The sequence below is a fragment of the Solenopsis invicta genome, chromosome 7 (assembly GCF_016802725.1).
Source record: "Solenopsis invicta isolate M01_SB chromosome 7, UNIL_Sinv_3.0, whole genome shotgun sequence".
NCBI classification, from domain to species: domain Eukaryota; kingdom Metazoa; phylum Arthropoda; class Insecta; order Hymenoptera; family Formicidae; genus Solenopsis; species Solenopsis invicta.
This window is the reverse complement of record NC_052670.1, coordinates 12,805,915-12,827,135: the sequence shown is the minus strand read 5'-3', so window position 1 is coordinate 12,827,135 and position 21,221 is coordinate 12,805,915. Positions and strand designations below refer to the sequence as shown.

General features: G+C 27.1%; 1 protein-coding gene and 1 long non-coding RNA gene across 2 annotated transcripts; both read right to left on the bottom strand.

Moving 5' to 3' along the window:
* Positions 1–1,347: 1,347 nt before the first annotated feature.
* LOC113006067 lies at positions 1,348–5,108 on the bottom strand. Its single transcript, XM_039451810.1, has 4 exons — positions 4,873–5,108; positions 2,334–2,626; positions 2,044–2,203; positions 1,348–1,584 (listed from the first exon to the last, which is right to left on the bottom strand). Exons 1-4 carry the CDS (start codon positions 4,985–4,987, stop codon positions 1,487–1,489), a joined length of 666 nt encoding a protein of 221 aa, XP_039307744.1. The 5' UTR covers positions 4,988–5,108; the 3' UTR covers positions 1,348–1,486.
* A 5,816-nt stretch (positions 5,109–10,924) lies between these two features.
* Positions 10,925–15,744, bottom strand: LOC120358308. Its single transcript, XR_005575277.1, has 2 exons — positions 15,438–15,744; positions 10,925–14,475 (listed from the first exon to the last, which is right to left on the bottom strand). It is a non-coding gene; the product is annotated as an uncharacterized LOC120358308 (long non-coding RNA).
* Positions 15,745–21,221: the final 5,477 nt, after the last annotated feature.

The window sequence follows — 21,221 nt, the reverse complement described above, 5'->3', positions numbered from 1 at the left end:
TGAAAACAGTAGTCGTCGTTGAAGTGTGAATCGATGTTTGTAACATTCATGATTCTTTACACTCTGTAGAACGGGCACATAAAGTTTGCTAACTCATTGCGGAAGAAATTGTTATTTCTAGGAAGCGGGGCACATTTGGCGTCCAAAAAAGCATTGTTTCAACATGGACATCATTGAGCATGATAGAAATGCAGGTATTCGAAATAATGATATTAAAAACAAATTGCAAATTATCCTTTTGAATACGAAAATTATTTGTGATCATGGCATAAAAATTGTTTATCTGCTCTCTATGCTAAAGAGCCAGATTCAAATCTACTCAAAATATATCGAATTAATTGATCACCGTCTTTCAGAAGGCAATGACAAACAACCGAGAGAACCGTTGTCAAGATAGTTACCATGGAGCATACATCAGCATGCAATCGAAAATAAAAGCGAGCATATTATATTTGAACAGAAATGTTTTTTTATCACGCAATAAATAGGTTTCTTTCTCATTGTTCTGTATTAAAAGATTCCACACGATTTAAATAAAAAAAAGAAACATCGGTAAATTTTCTTTAATTTTAATATGAATATAAGAAAAGTTATGTTCTGTACAATTATAGTTTAGAGAATTTAAAGTTTTAGTACTAATTATTACTAATATTGATTATTAAATAATATAATTTTAAAATCTAATAACTTAATTCTTTAGCACTACAAAAAAGTAACAAATCGTTATTATATTTTTAAAGTAACGGTAACACATTACTTTATGAAACCAATAACGAGTAACAGTACCCAAGGAACACAACATAGTCAAAATGACGTCATTTTGACGTCAAAATTACATCACAGCAGAAAACATCAATATGATGATTTTTGGTTACAAAATTTGACTATTTGTTGACGTCAAGAGATCGTTTTTGTAACATGGCGATCTAATGGCAAATTTTATTTAATTATAAGAATTTTATTTAATTATAAGAATAAAATTAAAAACATGATAATTCTTCAATAAAATATGTAAAATTTATTGGAATATGTGATATCATTATAAATCATATATGTATATAAGTACAATAAGTATAATATATATGCTAGCTTTAAATATTAATGGCTCTACAACAGTGTAAAAAAATAATATACTCGCAATTTTTTAAAAATTAAAAAAATTAAAAAATGAAAAATTAAAGAAACTAAAACTGTAATATTAATTATTTATCCATACAGCATACATATCCAAAAGACGTTCAAAAGACATTTCGAAGATCTCTAAAAGATATCTTCAGAATGTCCTCTAAACATGTTTTGGATATACATGTTACACTGTGGGTAAATATTAAATAACCAATCGAAATATATCGTAGATTATGCTTGCTTATATATCTATTTTATATAGTTAAATTGCACATTATATAAATTGCTGCGTAAAACAAGTACTAATAATATATATGTATATATATCACATTTTAGCAATATCTATTTTTATGAAACGCATTTACACCACTCGCTGAGCACTTGTGCTAAACCAGCGCTTCACGTAATTTTCGGGTTTATCTAGATCAGCTGTATTACCAAACTTCAGCAAAATAGTGGCTGGAAAGAAACATATTATTCGATCAATTATAAAATATCAATCAATTACAAAAAAATAATTAATAGAAAAAATCACTTTGAAAGACCAATTCAAATAAATAAAGAAAATAAAGAATAATTAGTGTTAATACAGAATAAACAATTTCAAATAAAGTAATATAATTTTATTCAAATTTAGAAGATATCAAAATTTTTGTTAAAGTTAAATGATATATAAAATAAATTATAAATTAAAAATCAAATATAATCTAAAATAATTTTAAAAGTTAATAATTTAAGATAAAATAATTATAAAAGTTAATTATTTAAGTTAATAATTTAATCGGATTATAAAAATTACCCTTAAAATTAATTTATGTCAATTGTATAATTCTTTGGATTCTTTCAAAACGTGAAATATCATTTTAGATTTTATTTATCAGTTGTAATAAAATAATGATGCAAAACTAAATTACTCACCTTGAATAGCCTCATATGTTTTGCTGCTATTAAAAGCAATTTTGGTCTTCTGAGTGCCTCCCCAGCTAATACATCTGGCAAGGGAATTTGTAATTATTTTAGGGAGTACAGCAGCAACCTCTGATTCCAGGTTTTTAATTTTTGCCGCGAAGACATCTACCTGTACAATATTTCACAGATTTAATTTACACATATAAATTAATTGTGCCAAAATACATAGTAAAAGATGCAAATGGAAAAATGTGTAATTTTAGATAATTAAAAATAGAACAAACTGCTGAAATATTTACTACATATGTAAATGTATTGTCATCTGCGAGAATATTTTCCAAAGTATTCCACTCTTGTTCAGTTCGTAAAGGAAATGCAGGAATTCCGCGTGGTCGCTTCAATTTTACTTCTTCTGGATAGAGCTTCCTTAAGATACGATCTAATTTAACTTCCATATGGTCAAGCTTGACGCGTATTTCTTCTTGAACTTGAACATTGTTGATAATACAATTGTCAATAATATCCGATGTGATATTATTATTGTCTATGTTATCATTTCTTTTTTCCTTCTTGTGGAAAAAGACGCCAGAATCTGAAAAAAAACTGAATTATAGTTGAAAACAAATTAAATAGTTTACAAATTAAATAACACGTTCTCACTTTCCAAAGATGATTTTACAGCATCTTTTTGTTGACTGTGTTCTTCAAATTTCTCTATATTATCACTACATTCGTCACTTTGGGAAATTTCATCATCTTTTTTTTTATCTTTTACTTGGTGCAGTGTAGATGTTGAGAGAAGTGAATCAGAAGTGATACCTGAAACAATTTATTTAAATAATTAAAGCTTACAATCTATTCTATCTAATCTATCTAATTCGGAGGAATTTCGAAGTCTAGTTGAATGACTGTCATTTTTTTTGCACTCATGACATATTATAGATAAGAAGAAAAAAACAAAATTTTGTTTTAAATTGTATGAATGAGACAGCGTACATTTTTTTCCATATTAAAACATTTTTTTTGTCTAGGTAATGAAATGCATGAATGTATGCTTAAACAAACAAAATTCATATACGTGCATGGTTATACTTACTGGTTTTGCAGTATCCTCCATTTTGAATTATAATATAACAATGCTCCTTTTCTTATATTGGCTATTAAATTATTTCCACGGATTTTGCTAGGAATTTGCTGCCACAAGACTTCAAAGACTACAATTTCGCTGCAGTAACAATAATAATTTTATTAATTAAAATTATCTCATTATCAGACACATATATCTTTATAATATATATATATATATAATGTACAATATATCTAATATCTAATATATAATATCCTCTCTTTTTAAGTCTTCTTTAACCTAATTTATGCACGTTTTTTTACACATGACTGATATACATATATATTTTCTATCACATAATGCTAGTGCCAGAATATATATACGTGTATATTCGCGATTCGTGACGATTCGTGATACGTAATTTGTGATAAACTGAACGCAGTTAGTGCGAAAAGAAAATTCATCAATGCACGTGCGAATTTAATTAAAGAATTTTTTCTTTACACTATTCGCTAACTGGAGAGGGTTCCAATTGCCTACAAATCGATTGCCTACAGCGTCGATTGCCAACATCCCAATTGCCTACAAGACGAACTACACACAAGTAATACTGCCTACAGATCGATTGCCTACAGTCTCAATTGCGCACAAGTAAAAAGTTAAAGGACGAATGTACGATTGCACACATGTAATATTGCCTACAAGGCGAACTGCACACACGACAATATTTCGCACAAGACGAATTGCACACAAGTAATACTGCCTACAGATCAATTGCCTACAGTCTCAATTGCGCACAAGTAAAAAATTAAAGACCGACTGCACGATTGCACACATGTAATATTGCCTACAAGACAAACTGCACACATGTAATACTATCTATAGATTGATTGCCTACAGTCTCAATTGCGCACAAATAAAAAATTAAAGGACGAATAACTCAAACATGCGACCATCTAAAGTCTAAACGCAGTTTGTGATTGGTTAGCTTTAAACTCTTATATCTAGTGATATATGCAAAAGAGATCACTCTTACGCGCTGATGACAAGCGTAAGACACACGGAGAAAGAAATCCTATATTTCAAAAACTATTATTTAAAATAAAGATTTACAAATAATTATTTTACTTCATTTTTCGAGAACTTCTTGCTATAATATTTTGATAACATTGGTTATTTATAGAAAATAATATATACAAAAAAAAAACTTTTTATTTTAATGTACTTTGTTATAAAATACTTGCTTCTGACGTTAATTTTTCATTTTTTATTTGTACGCAATAAGGCTTGTATCGATCTGTAGGCAGTATTACTTGTGTGCAGTTTACCTTGTAGGCAATATTACATGTGTGCAATCGTACATTCGTCCTTTAATTTTTTACTTGTGCGCAATTGAGACTGTAGGCAATCGATCTGTAGGCAGTATTACTTGTGTGCAATTCGTCTTGTGCGAAATATTGTCGTGTGTGCAGTTCGCCTTGTAGGCAATATTACATGTGTGCAATCGTACATTCGTCCTTTAATTTTTTACTTGTGCGCAATTGAGACTGTAGGCAATCGATCTGTAGGCAATATTACTTGTGTGTAGTTCGTCTTGTAGGCAATTGGGATGTTGGCAATCGACGCTGTAAGCAATCGATTTGTAGGCAATTGGGATTCTCCGGCTAACTGCATATTTATTACAAATTATGTATCACAAATCGCGAATACGCGTAGTCTGGCGCTAACATAATATATAATCTAAAACCATCACGAATAAAAATGAAAAATACCTTGAAAACAAGACGGAACACGTTGAGTCGGCTGTTGCACGTTATGGGTTATGGTTATGATCTGCACAAAGACTGGCCGGTCCGCGGCTCGACGCCCGACCAATGCGCCCGTCATATGACGTCGCTTGATCAACACGCGGTAAATTCAAATGTGATAACCTTATATCAGTGTATATACGCTTTGTATTTTTTATACGGAGTTTTTCTAATAAGCTATATTGTTTGAGAAAGTTTTATTACAAAATTAATTATACATAATACATACCATAAACAGAACTATTATATATACAAAAGTAAAATATACTATATATACTGCATATATAAAAATTATATGCTGAAAAGATTACTACATTGTAAAAACTAATTTATTAGTGCATTGGAATCATATAACGATCCATATTTGCAAATCATCAAACTTTTTACCATTTCTAAAAAACTTTCACGCATAATAAATTAATTTATTATGCGTGAAAGTTTTTTAGAAATGGTAAAAAGTTTGATGATTTGCAAATATGGATTTCTAAAAAACTTTCACGCATAATAAATTAATTTATTATAATAAATTAATTTATTATGCGTGAAAGTTTTTTAGAAATGGTAAAAGTTTTATGATTTGCAAATATGGATCGTTATATGATTCCAATGCACTAATAAATTAGTTTTTACAATGTAGTAATCTTTTCAGCATATAATTTTGCGAATATTTGGAGGGCCAAAGCAAGTCATCTTTCCATCATTAAGTAACATGCGCTGTAATCATTTTTTCGTCATACAGAAAACGCGTGACTATTTTAAATCAAAATAAAATCATTTTGATTTTTTGTTGACTTTAGTGTATTCCTTGGGTAACGAGTTACTTTTTACAAAAAAGTAACGGTATCGATAACGCATTACGTTTTTAGAGTAATTTTCCCAACACTATTAATACCCATCCCGAAAAGTCATCTATTGGGTGTGTGTGTGTGTGTGTGTGTGTGTGTGTGTGTGTGTGTGTGTGTGTGTGTGTGTGTGTGTATTCAAAATATTATAAGGAATTTATTGCGAACATTATCTCAGCCAGGAACTTGGATTTCTTCATGTTTCGTATTATATGCGTATGTACGATTTATTATAATATTGTTAAAAATTCCACAATAGACAATAATAATATAAAGTTTATTGCACGAGAATATTGCACAATATTCGTTAAAATTTAATTTTAAAAACGGCTTGTAGATGCTTTACATTATCATACAATATTATCGTTTGTAGACTAGCTATATTGAAAGGTTTGTGTAAAATATTGGGTAAATTAAAAGTTTTTCTGAAGTATATTGTGCAATTTGTAAAATATTATACTGTGAGTACTATTACACAATAAAATGCTAATTTTAGATAAGATATGACATATTATATTCAATATTTTTTTAGATTTTTTTATTTGGTGGAACGTACCAAAAAAAAAAAATAAAAACCAATTTTTTAAATTATTTTTTGGTCTTAAGTACATTCATTTGACATGTATATTAAGTTGTTTTTAAATACAATTATTTACGATTACACATTTGCAAACAATAATATAAAACTGTAATATTATATAGTTTACATAATTTAAACAATAAAACTTCAATTTTTTTTAGTCAGAAAAATCTTTTTTTTTTTATTTAATAAATGTGTTAAAAAATACTTAAAATAAATAAAACTAATTTAAAACTGAATATAATAATTGATGCTGATTTTTATCTATATACTCATTCCCCCCTGAAAATTATTATACTAAATTGATTAATTTAATAAAAATCGTAATATTACTAATTCTTATTTGACATGCTGTGTTACAACCAGAAAAAGTGCGGTGCACATTCTGGTTGAATTCGAAGAAATATATAAAATCACACGAATAAATATAGGCACTAAGATCTAGCTGCGACCAAAAAAGACTTTCTTATTATCATTGTGTTGTTACATTATCAGTCCAAAAACATATCTGTACTTTGAAAAAAAATTATTTTCTCAAGAATGCCATATATCCGCAACGAACTGCTTTACTATGGTAAAAGTGTGAGTAAATACTATACACACATAAAATTTTATTAAAATGTCAAGAATTTCTCTTGTCAACTTTCCCTCAAGCCTTAATTAGAATGCTCGTTTTCGATTTCGTTCGTGAAAGAAAGTAACGAAAGTCGCGGTGCGATGCGTGAAAAAGTATCCGTAAACCCCGTTTCTATTATTATACAATTCTTTACTATTTTATCATTTTGCAAATATATTACTCATGTAAAAAAAAAATATTCTAGATCTTGCGTACAAACATTTGTACAATATCACGATATCGTGCGTATATTTCTAAAATATCACATTATTCGTTTGATATCATGTGCTATTAGGGATGTTTCTCAGAATCAACTTAATTTTGTTAAAAATATTATCAAAATTTTTATTCTTAATTTGTATATATACCATCTACATTTCAATATACAAACGCGCCTTATTATTCTGTACCGTTTTATCAAATGCTCTTTCGCTCGAGTGCTGTCATTTGAAAGGACGTACCACTGGTCTATGTCGAAACAAAAATGACGGTAAGGGCCTAAGAAGAATGGTTGACTTATAATTTTAAAACAAGTTTTACGACTTAAGTCTTTATCTTTAGTAACGCACAATAACTGTCTTCTGTCTCAAGTCTTAAACTAAAAAGAGATTCTGTTTGTAACTCAAGACTTGAGACACAAGACAATTATTGAGCGTTACTAAAGACGATGACTTAAATCATAAAACTTGTCCTGAGATAATAAATCAATCGTTCTGCTTAGGCAGAGCTCTAAAGCAGCCTAGGTCTGTTATATTAATAAACTAGATATACTCCGCCACGCGTTGCTGTGGCTCGATCTAATTAATTTTTATATAAAAACGCATATTCGAATGCAACGTTGTGTCAAAATTTCAAAGCATTCGTTGAAGAACTTTCGGAGATTTAAGATTTTAAACAAACGAACATTTATTTTTATTTATATAGATAATTTTCTATACGTATATGAAATATCTTCAAAAAAATTTTTTTATATTTTTATTACGTAATGTTTATTTGTGTTCTAATTTTTATTAATTGATATAAATTAATTTAAACAAATAAACAATATTAGTAAATAAAATGAAGATAAGCGAAAAGTGGTCATAGCAAAGTTTTAGCGCTTAATTTTTCTATGTGATTTTCATATACCAATTCTTTAAACTGCAGTTGTTTCTTACAATTTTTTTTAATTGAACTAGAATAGAGTATTATAACATCACAAATCACAGTATTAAATTAACTATCAATTTAATAATATTAGTGCTCAACTAAACAATCGAAAAGCCTTAATGGTTATAGCTAGATTTTAATGCTGATATATCTTGTGTGATTTTATATAAAATTTTCAAGTTCATGAAACCGTACGCCGAACAAATTTTCTTAAAACAACTATAAGTTGTACGAGAAATAGTATAATAATACCATATTATTAAATAAAAAGTCAATTTAATAGTAACAATGCTAATGAGTATTTAATATATATGGCAATGATGCCAGTAAAAGATTTGTTTCTTAAAAAAATTTATAAAGAATTTGTTATAAAAAAATAAAGCCAAGGATTAACTTTAGGACCGAAAAGTCGGATGGGTATTAATGCTAACACATTACATTATTATTACATTATATTAAAATTCTCTCTTCTCTAATTCGAAATATTAATATTGATATATTACTTCAGCCAGTAACTTAGATTTCTCTGCATTTCGTGCGTATGTCTTAATCAGTTCGACCAATAGTGAATCAATAATATTTATCATAATAATTGAAGACGTATAAAGTGAACGTTAGGAAAGGTCAACGTATAAAGAAGAACTCGTATATGAAAATTACATAAAAAAATTAAGCATTAAGATCCTATTAAGATCGCTGTTGGCCTATTTTTATTTGATTATATTGTATGTACATATACAGTCTTATTTATTGTGAAAATTAATTTTATTAAACTATTTTCTTATATTTTATTTTGATTTATGTGTACCTACATGCGTATGTACGTATACAAAATGAGACAGTAAAAACTTATGCTGTTTATCTCATAATTGACATAACTTGTATAAAAAATTAATAATGAATATAATAAAAATATATACATTACACAATAAATAATTGTCACACTACATACCATTTATATAACCTGACATAGTATCTGTTGCAATATAATGGTTTTTAAAATTAGAACCACATTTTAAATTTGTACTGTTCCATATATTTTCTTTGTACTAACAGCTTCCCATATACGTAGTCGAATATTATATGCGATTTATTATAAGATCGTCAAATTGTCCACAGTGGACAATAAAAATATAAAGTTTTTTGTCTGTACACCGTCCTTAGTAGAACTAATTATATTGTCGCATGTTGTATTATTTGCATTTGTTTCGAAAAGCGTAATATTAGAATCATTAGTTGCATTACTATAATTACATCGTTCTTTTGTAAGTTCTTTCAATAACTCAGTATAAATATTGTATTGATTACATGTTACAAATGTGTACAATAAAGAATTTAAAATTATTGTATCAATTGTAAAAAATCGTTGTACAAACTTTTATTTTTTTTTTAAGTTTAGAAAACTAACTTCAAAGAATATTTCTTCATTAATTTTTGCATGACAATGTTTCACCAAGTTAAGAATAACCAAAGAACGAACAAAGAACAAACTGAATCGATTCAAATCGAATAAGATCGATTTATTTTAATAATCAACAATTTAAATTGATTTAATTTATGATACAATTTCGTATTTCATAAAATTTTACTGTTCACAGAACAGATAAATAGACAGATTTAAATAATTTCTTTATTCTTTAAAAATATAAAATTATAAAGGAATCTATGCTCCATTATTATTTGGGTCAGAAAAATATTAATTTTGATCTTCTTTTGGAAACAAACTGTTTTTTGAGTTTATGACCCCTGTTTTTAGAAAGAGACATTTTGATGAAGAAATTTCTAAAATTATTATTTCTCGTATTTTTATCTGTATTTTTCACATATTTAAAGTTATTGTTACGTATTGTTACGGGATACAGAAGCTGTTTTTCGTAAATGGAGGTGAAGCAAAATATAATAAAAAATAAAAGCATAAAATTCAATAATTATTTTGTGAGCAATAAAATCACTAAAAATAGATGGCGATCGAGAAATTTATAATTTTTATTATTTTTAGTACTTCCTACTTAATATCTGTCTGTTAAACTAGAATACCCATCGCAACAAAAAATCAAAATGGCATCTATCGGAATTAAATAATCTTTATTTAATGCGTTCCATCTCTAGTCTTTATGTTTAAATAGTTTTAGCAACAAAATCGCGATTGAAAATAGCGTCAAATTAGTCCTCCACTTCCATTAAGTAAAATTGTGGGTGTGTCTATTATAATACTATTACATATTAGGTTGCATAAGCAAATAAGAAACTTATACTTAAACTTTTAATGATTTATGTATATTTTCTCAGGAAGTTGATTACTTTCTTTTAAAGCAAAAGTATGAAAATTTATCAAGAAAATACAATATTAATGCTAGTTAACTATAAAACGTTATAAACTTTGTAATTTGTAACAATTAGAATTTATGAACTATATCTTCATTAATTATAATGAATTACCATTATTCAGAATAATATAAAATAATAATATGTAACTCAAAACTCTTGAAAATTAAAACAACAAACAATTGAGAATGGTGACTGATGACGGCTGGAATTTGTTTTTATATTGATACGTTGAAGATGATTCTAAAGCGAAACGTTTGTTCGATTAATTTTGTTATTTTGCTTAAGATGAATAAATAGTTATAAGAACATTAATAATTTTGATTGCACACCTATACACGCATTGACTCTTATTAGCCTTATTCTCAATTGTTTGATGTCAGAATAATATGTCATACAATATTAGAAATTTTTTTTCAATAACATGTAACTCAGATTTATTTTCTCAACCTAAAGGACAATAATATGAAATTTTAAAACATTTAGAAATTTACTTGTTTTCTCCTGAATCAGATTTTTTTTTTTTTTACTGTAACATTTTAATTTAAATATAACTTTAGAAATAGTACTTTTAAAAGAGACATTTTTTTGATAATTTTTCTATTATTTTTTTCGCCATAAATACAAAACCAAAATGCAATGCCAACTTACCTCTTGTGATAATAAGTCTCGATCTTTTACATTTTATTCAATGGCGAAATAACACAATTTGTAAAGAATACATGTATATATTAAAAATTGAAGACATTCAAAATATAACAGATATAATTAAAAATTAAACAAAGGTATAATTATCAGTTATTGAGAAGACAAATGCGTCTTATTTCTTTCAACTTTTCATTTTTTTTTATCGACGATCGTTTGACATTTTAACCGTAAGAAAAAACCGTTACTTCCGGACAGTCGGCACGGAAGACTGTCGTAATTGAGGTGTCGAAATTGGGCATATAACTTTCGATTGACATTAGCATACTTTCTATTTAACGCATCTCATAATGAATTCGTGCGGTGTAGAGCCGCCGCGCATTTAATAATAAAAAATTACTAATTAGTACGTGTATCAAGTGCTCGGTGTAAACTAGGCCAAATTGAGGTGTCGAAATTGGGCATATAACTTTCGATTGACATTAGCATACTTTTCTATTTAACGCATCTCATAATGAATTCGTGCGATGTAGAGCCGCCGCGCCGCCGGCACTGTGGCGAACGGGAAAGTTCGACCGAAATATCTGCTCTCTATTTTCTGGTTAGTATACAAAAGCCTAGTTTATACCGAGCACTTGCGATGCGGTATCAGCGCGGGCTCGCCACTCGCAGTTATCAATATTGCATATACATGCTCCCGATCTACGTCGGGCATCGTTCGGGTAACGTTCTATCATTGATAATGCCTTGAAAAATTTGATAAATCCTTTCTATTTATTATCTGAACACATGTTTGAAATCTGAATTCGATCCTCTAACTCGTTTACGAGTTATTTGAAATTTTGCATGCATTCTTGGTGTAGCATTACATTTCCGCTTATGTCAACAAAATTATAAAACAGCAACATTGCCAATATTCTGAAACTTTGTTTATAAGTAAATAAAATACTGAGCAATATTTAAAAAAAAAGTTTATATCGATTTATTAAGATATCAATGATAAAACGACGCAAAATTCTGAATGGACTACGTAACCACACTACATAATCACCACATTGTATTTTAACTTGTATAAAGTGCTAGAAGAGCAAATATTATGTTAATAATATTTATTTAAATAATTTATGGATTTTTAAGTAATATTTGATATCTGATATACATTAAATGCAGGGTTGAGAAAGTTACTTTGTAAATAAAAATAACTAGTTACAATTACGGTTTTTTTCTTCCAAAAAATAATTAGTTATCGTTACAAATTACTGACTTTAACAAATAGCTTATAATTACAGTTGTTCAAAAAGTAACGAGAAGTTACTTTTCAGTTACTCTTCTGTTCTTCTTGCAATATTTTAATGCTCATTTAAATACTATATTCTTATATTTCAAACATTACTTAATTATTTTATTTATATTGGAACATATTGTCAAATTTAATGACGCTATTGTTTGAAATTCAGTGAGAAACAAAAATAAAAATTATTCCTATGTTGATTTGTATCATTTGCTGAAAAGCATCTCATGTATTATATCATTAATTATGTAAGATGCATGAAATACGTCTTTATTAATTATTTATATGTACGTACACGTAAAAGGTACGTGAACTGCAGACTAAATTCGAATTTCTCTCAAGGATAAGACTAGATATACATAGAGCTTAAATCCAAAGGCATTCTGTTCAAGTAACGTCGATCAAAACGTAAACTAATATTTTTCTTTAATGATCAGAAAAATCAATACAAAAACAAAGATTGGTTTATATTTATATATTATACAATTTTATTTGAAAAAAATAGAAAAAGGTACAGCACGCAATGATAAGCAATGTATGAAGTAAAACAAATACAGCATGAAAAGGAAATGACAATATATGTATGTAGTTCTGTAACGCTACAAAAAGGAATACAATTTTAAAATTTTACTAAAAATTTTTATTTATTTTTTTTTTTTGAAAAAATTGATATTCATTTATATCATCATGAAGATGATTTCTTTCTCTGTACATGGTGTTATTACAGAACAACCAATGCTAAACATTTGTTCAACTTCACTTAGTTACTAACAATAAGCGATTAAGTATAAGCGCATAATTAAAATTTATTCCTACTTTCAGATCTAACCAATCACATTAAAGCTACATTTGGAAACATGATTCGTGTAACCTCATATATCACTTTATGCTTGTTCACCGAATATTAAACAAAGATATAAAATGATACACGATGACACTTAGGTGATGTTTCCGAGTGCAGTCTATATTGACAAATAAGTGAAATATATAAAGTAACTATAACGGTAACTATTAAATTATTTACGAATTACACAAAAAATATAACTAAGTTAAGTTAATAGTTACAGATGGAAAAAAGTAACGAAGTTAAGTTACAGTTACCAAAGAAATGTAACGCTAACTGTAACTTTGTTACAAGTAACAAATTACTTCCCATCCCTGCAAAACACTTTGCTTACAATGAACAATAACAACACAGTTTCGACGCAGTCGTCCTTTGGCCTAGATAGCAAAACATGATAACTCAATCTAAAGCAAAGCATTGCACACATTAATTTGCTCATTAATTGCTATTACGTTGCTTTTTATTTAATGAGAAGAAAATGTTTTAGTCAATTCAGTACCAATATGCTGAGTTTTATTGTTGAGGAAATGTAGAAAAATCATTGAAGTCGATCTGTAATAAGTATATTGCCGTAAGTTGTTTAGAACTTACTTAACCATTACTATATTTAAAAAAATTGTTTATAGCAATTTGTGAGCAACATGACAGCAACATGTGAGCAACAATTCCCATTTATAACTTGTGATAAGTATAATGCTAATAAGTAGTTGGGAACTTACCGGTATTATATTTTAAAAACTATTGCTGGCAAGATCGTAATGATAATAGGATACCCCCTTCTGTTGCTTTGCTGATAAATATGAAAATATTTGTGATAAGTTGTCGACAACTTGCAATTATTTGACTATCAGGAGGGTTAGACAAATGCAAATTTGCTAAAGATATTTACGCTTATTTATGAACGTTATAGATATTTCGTCAATAAACGCTTCAAATGAAGAAGAGCAACAAGATTTTTATAATAAATTGTTCTTAAAAAATGCTATAAAAATAAGCGAGAAGTTGCTTGTTGAAAAAAATTACATTCCAGAAGAGTCTATAAAAAAATTTTTATCGGAAATGGCAATAATTATAGGTCACGCAAAATATATAACCGCATTGTCGATATAGTGGATGACATGACTCTCGTTGAAGATGAAGAACTAATGCTCCCATATGAAGAAAATATTGATGACAGTTTGATGATTGTACATCAGTGTCCCAGTGTGTCCATTACCGGAAGAATCATTAGCATCATTATCTTCACCCTCATTTTTGAAAGAGTGGATCGAAACTCTGAAGAAAAGAAAATCCACTATATTTGGATCACAAACGGAAAGTTGTAGACATTGCAAACAAATATTCTACTTGGTTACCACGATCATTACATAAAAAAGGAGCACATTATTTAGAACGTTTTAATTTAATTTGAGTTAATTAATAATAGAAGATTATTTTTAAGTTTCTTGATTTAAAAAAAAGTAACATTTTTTATTAAATAATTAAAAATAGTTTAAAAATTATATATAACAATTTTAAAATATAAGATTGAAGCCGTTTGCAAAAAAAAAACCGAAAAACAAAATTCAGAAGATTTTTATTTCATAGAAAAATTTAGAAATTTAACATTTACAATTGTGTCAGACGGAGAAGAGTATTAGCGACAGCTTCAGTTATAGCAGATCTGTCCGAATCTGCGAGCATTCCTTTTTGTTTAAAATTATCAAGAGCGGCATTACTTTTTAAAGATTGATTTTTTAGTAGTTCCTCAAAGTCTTAAAAGAATATAAAAAAAATGAATAATGATTATCACTGAATATGTATAGCAAATTTATATAAATGTACATCTATAATAGCGAATTCGGTTGAACTGCACCAGTGCATATTAAAATCAACGTATATAAATTAATGTAAATAATAAATGTGCTTATGTATAAATATATGTACTTATGTATAAATAGATTAAATTACAAAATTTTCAATATATTTTTATTTGATAAAATAAAAGTATTAGAAATTTTATCAGTCGATGTATTTGCAGTTTATTTTTAGATTAAATCAGTGTACAACGGCTTTAAAATGCACTAATGCGTACTTCATATGCATCAAATTTGCTATATATAAGTTTCAAATTAAGCACGAGAAAAGTAAATCAAAATGAGAATTACGAACTAAAATTTTTAATTTTTCTAATGATTTAAAAGAAAGGATGTGCCGGCTACATTTAGTCGGTTTTCTTGGATCCGAAATTGATGTACCTTCTTCTGTCTTTTTGAATCGCTTTTTTTCTTCTTGGATTGAATCAGGATTAAAAACAGAAAGCGTTTTGTCTAAATTCACATCTGCGTGTTCAATAGAATGGCTCTAAAAAAAGTGAAAATAAGTGTCTTTAATATAAGAATTTTTCATTTGTGTTGTTTCATTTAATTTCAGGCATAGATCATCTTACCAGAATTAATTCCTTAGCCATTGTCATTTGTTTATTATGTATGTGGCTTGCAACAGAGAATAACGATTTTCAATGACGCTAACTTTCCATAAACTAAAATTGCACTCAAATAACTAAAACTTTTTAAAATTAAAATACCAATTATAGACAAAATAGAAAATAATTGTGGTGTTTTACAGTAAAATAAATTTTAAAAAACTTTATCTTTGTGAGTAATAATCATTTTAAAAGTGAGTTGAAAAATAATGTTTAATTCTTTTGTTATTTTCAATTAATTTTTAATTTGGACCTTATTAAAAACATAAAGATTTAATAAGGCCCAATGTCAGAGTTTAAAAAGATTTTTTTTTTATTTATTTAAAAATGTTTTACATAAAAGATAATTTTAATTTGGTGAGTAATTGAAATAAACATGTTATTCTCATTTAGTTCATTTCAATATCTTTGTAAATTGAATTTATAAAAAGTAAAATTAATTAGGTGGATCTTATTCGGCTTAGGTACCTTAAGTAAGAAATTCTTTATATTTTTAGTTGCTAGTAATAAATTTATAACAGCATAATTTTTATATAATTTATTTATTTGTTTTCAATAAAACATATTTTTCAAAGATATCGTTTTTTAACGAGGTGATAATATTAATCCAGCAAAACTAAACAAACGTTCTAATTGTTGAGTATTTATTAAGACTTACAGCGAAATGTCATTATCGTTTACATATTGCAGAAATTCCATTTCAACCAACAGTATTTGGAGATGAGGAAGTAGATAATAAAGTGTTTATAAAACTAAAAAACTATTGCTTTTTTTCATTACTGTACACTTTATTATTGCTCGTCAAAGTAACTAAAATTCCATTGTTTACTGTTTCAATCACAGTGATTACTGTGTCTTTAATAAATTGTAATTTACTATCTTTTAAACTTTTTTGGAAGTATTCAACAAAGCTTCTATTTTGGGTGACATACAGTGGCAATAATAAAATCTTTAGCATTAGTATTTAATTCAATTATATAATAAAAACGAGCGTGCAAACATTTTAGAAAATGCTCTTTTAATGGCTCACAATATTTTACATTAGTATTCCAATATTATTTTGATCCCTGTCTAATCTTTTAATATTTTCTAAATTGTCTTTTAAGCCAAAGATCCAAGATATGATGTCGTCAAAAAATATTATATATTATTATTATTATTATCATTATTATATGTATTACAATATCAATAATTATTATCTGTTTGCTAAATTGTAATAATATATCAGTATTATGATAATACCATACATTACCCAGATAGCACAAAATATTTATCAAATATTTACTAAATATTTATAATATTTATTTTAATATTTTATAAACATTTATCAAAACATTTAATAAATGTTTTTATGGCCGTAGATTGGACTAATCATAAATATTTATCATAAATGTTTCAAAAATATTTATGATTTATGATAATTATTTTGAAAATATTTGAAATATCCGCCTAAATATTATATTACACCACATAATCCCAATGAGTAAAACAATATTTTTATATTTTAAAAAACAGTTTTCGCAAAAAAATTCCATTCTTAGGAATTTTTTTTGGAAATTTTGAAGCGGTCATCCATCCAAGTCGCAACCAATATTTTAGAAAATAGTTTAACAATATTTTTGATAAAGATTTTTATAATCTTTTTCCGTTATATATATATAAAATATGTATAAAATATTTCTATAATATTCATAAAAAATATTTATTAATATTTATCATAAATATTGTGTGCTATCTGAGTACGTATAATTAGTTTCAAAATATTATTTGTAATAAGAATTATTGATAACATAATAACAAATTCCAATCAAGCACTATACATATCTATGCTATTAAATGTACCGACAATATTAAATGTACAAGTACGTTGTTCATTAAAATCTGTATTTTATTAAAAACAGCGCGGTATACTAAAATCTATTTTTTTTTAAATACTATATAATTAAATATTAAATTTATAATTATTATAACTGTTATAATTGTTATATTGTTAATATTGTTATTATAATTGTTATTACTTTATTGAAATATATTTTACATGTACATTTATCTTTTTGAAATATTACTAAACGCATAATTTTATAAATAGAATAAATTTAAAACAGGTATTACTTGGTCGACATACTAAATGATATACGTCTAGATTTTGGATACAAATTAATCTTTGGACGTGGTTTCGTTATTCATGAATGTACCGTTAAAATTAGCAACTCACAGTGTAGAGAAACGAACTCACAAGCGGTAACATATTCCGAAAAAATAAATTTATAGGGATCTTTAATTTGATCTTAAATTCAATCTTATTTACGGTTAACAAGAAATTTTACAAGCAAATCTTGGTACTCCGATGGGCTCTCCGTTGCCACCGATAGTGGCAGACTTTTGTTAATCTTACAAAATCTAGAAATTGCTGCAATAGAAAAAATGTCCTTTTATGTTCCTTTTTATCTCACAAGGGGAGGACGCGGTGACTCACCCTGGGATTTTGATCCAAATTTTTTTAATTATTCTAGAAATGAAAAAAAGTTTACGTCTCCTTGCGTTTGAATAGGCCTTAGTTTCGGAGTAATAAATTTGTGAAAATTGGCCATATCGCGGCGCGCTATATGAATCTTCCCGGTAACACTCCTTTCAATCCGTGAGTTAGGTGCTTGCTTTACAATCATAAGATCCGGTTTCGCTCTCGGAAGTGGGTAATAATTTTTTTTTATGAGTGTTTTTATTTATGTTTATTCATTTTGATGATATTGATATAGTATGCAAATTTTTAAAATAGAAATTTAATTTAGTATCACATTCTAAACATTAATTTAAATTTAATTTTAAGGGAATTTTAATTCAAGTAATATAGATACGTTGCCTTTATATGTTATCCATTATAAATAACTTATTATTATTATTACTTATGTATTATTTCAAATATTACTTGAATTAAAATTTTATAATAAACAAAGTTTAAAGACTTATTTTAATAAGTTTTGACAAAATCCAATTAAAAAAGAATTTTTTTAGCGACTGCACGCATAATCAATATGTTACTTTACAAGGTAGGGGAAAATACGGCTTCGTGTGAGGATCGCGAATCGAGGCCGTTGCTCCAGGCACGTGTATCGGTCGTACAAGGACACGGTGGGGAACGTTCGACAACGCTCGATGAATTAATTATTTATAAGTAAAAATAGGAACAGAGAAATAGAATGAAGTTGCAGTATAACGCACGCACGTAAAACTAAATAGCAGAACATAATATTCTAATACATAATAGTCTAAAATGAACGACAACTTTGTTGCTGAGACTTTAAAACAATGGGGTCTTGAAAAATGGTTCTCTAAATTTTTAAGTATGTTTTTACATACATTTTTAAGTATTTGTATCTTTTTTACAAAAATTTTCAAAATCTACATGTTTACGAAACATGTAGATTTTGGAAATGTTTGTAAAAAAATACAATATAAAAGGAATAAATCAATCAAATTTTGTGAATATTCTAAAAAATGTATGTTAGAGCAAAAAAAAGCAATATTAAATAGACAATTACGTTCAAAACTTGTTAATGTGATTATTACACATTTAATGTCTCTATTTTGTGGTAACCAACAAGGGTAAGAGATTATTTTTTTATGCAAATAATTTAATAATATTCCGGTAGCAGAAAATATTCCAACAATATTGCAACGTTGTTGCTGTCTGGATTGATTTAATATTGATTTAGTATAATAATTTGATTTAGTTTGATTTAATATTAATATTTTTGTTAGAGCACTTTTAGAAAACAAACACTTTGATTTTACCGCAAGACAAATTATTAAAAATATTCTTCACTGAAATTATTGGCATTTATTACTGTCTAAAGCTAAAGGACGTCAGCAAAAAAATTTTGAAAAACATTTAGTTGATTCTGACAGAAATAAGTTGCGAGATTCTCGCAAATGTGGAATTATAAGTAAAAAAAGAAAAAAATCAGAAGACGGTGAAGAAAGAGAATTAGAGGAAGATGCTGAATCGATTTCTCACGGCACATCTATATTTTTTCTTTGCAAAAACAGAAGCGGTAATTAATGCATTTATACTATTTTCCATTTGTTTCATATAGAATATGTTATATGTATAAAACGCATGCACATATAAAAAGCAGCGTGAAGGTATTAAAATACGCTTCTGTACATAGAGTAAATCTTTAGAAAGCACCATTTAAATTGTAATTACCAATTTTATCAAAAAACCTGTTATGTATTTATATGTACTAAAATGCGGAATTAACATTTAGAGATGACAGAGAACTTTTAAATTTTAGATTTCGACTTCGTCGTGTCATGTTAATTTATTCCCGTCGGGAATTTGCGGATAGCGCGCGCGTAATGAGCAGGTTGCTATGCTCTCAGTCCTGTGCGATACTTCGAAAGGAATACATAGTTCGGTATATTACCTGTGTTCAGATATTTAGTTATCTTAGAAAACGTGTAACATTTTCTGAATCCCTACTTCCCGGTTCTTAATAGAATATTATCTATTTTATTAAAGATTTTTAAAAATGTGTGTGTGTGCTGAAGATAAAGAGAAGAAAAGGAATATATAGACTAATATAAAAAGGAAGGAAGGAAGGAGGAAGGATCAAAGGAGTGTAGAATGGAAATAAAATTGAAAGGAGAAAGTAATTACAGGTATTGGAGAAGGTTAAGATTCTTAAATAAAGGATGAATAAAATTAAGATATCAATTGAACACCAGTTTGAAGATTTTTTTTTTAATAATGTGCTAATATTACATGATATTTTAACATTTTGTGTCATAAAAATAAAAATTTTTCTAATAAAATTTTATGTATTTTATCTATTTTTTTTGACAAATTGTTTAAGTTATTATGTGTATCACGGATCCTACAATATAAACTTTAATCCAACAAATGTTACGTGGGTCATATTTCTAGTTATTATTCCCATATAATCTTCTCAAGTTAGTCATTTAATTTAAATTATTTATGCCTGTTTATACGAACAACTCAAAGATCTCCTTAAAATTTCTATAGTAATTATCTTCTTAAATATTTATTGATGCAATTAATATTTAATAATTTAAAATATTAAAATTATTAAAAGAAGTTTATATAATAATAAGATGTAAGCACACAAATGTATTAATAAAATTCTAGCTCAATGAGTTCCAAAAACTAAAGGATAAAAATAGTGAATTTATAAAATTTAATTAAAGAGAAATTCAACCTTTACAAAAACAGCAAATATTCTTAGAAAAAATTAATATGCTATTTTAACTTGATTAAATTAATTTAAATTTTAAAAATTTGTAAATTTTTTACAAAACTTAATATGTGTAAAATAAATTAATCTTTAAATATATTATATAACTATACGGTACATGTTATGTGTGTGTGTGCATATACACACACACACACACACATACATACAATGCATTTTAATAAATTATTCATTATAAATTTGGAATTATCTATTATTACTTGAAAATAGATAAAACTATTGGCGCAAACTTGTTTTATTGCTCCTTCTAGGGCTTTATACAGAGTGATTTATGTCGCTTGCAC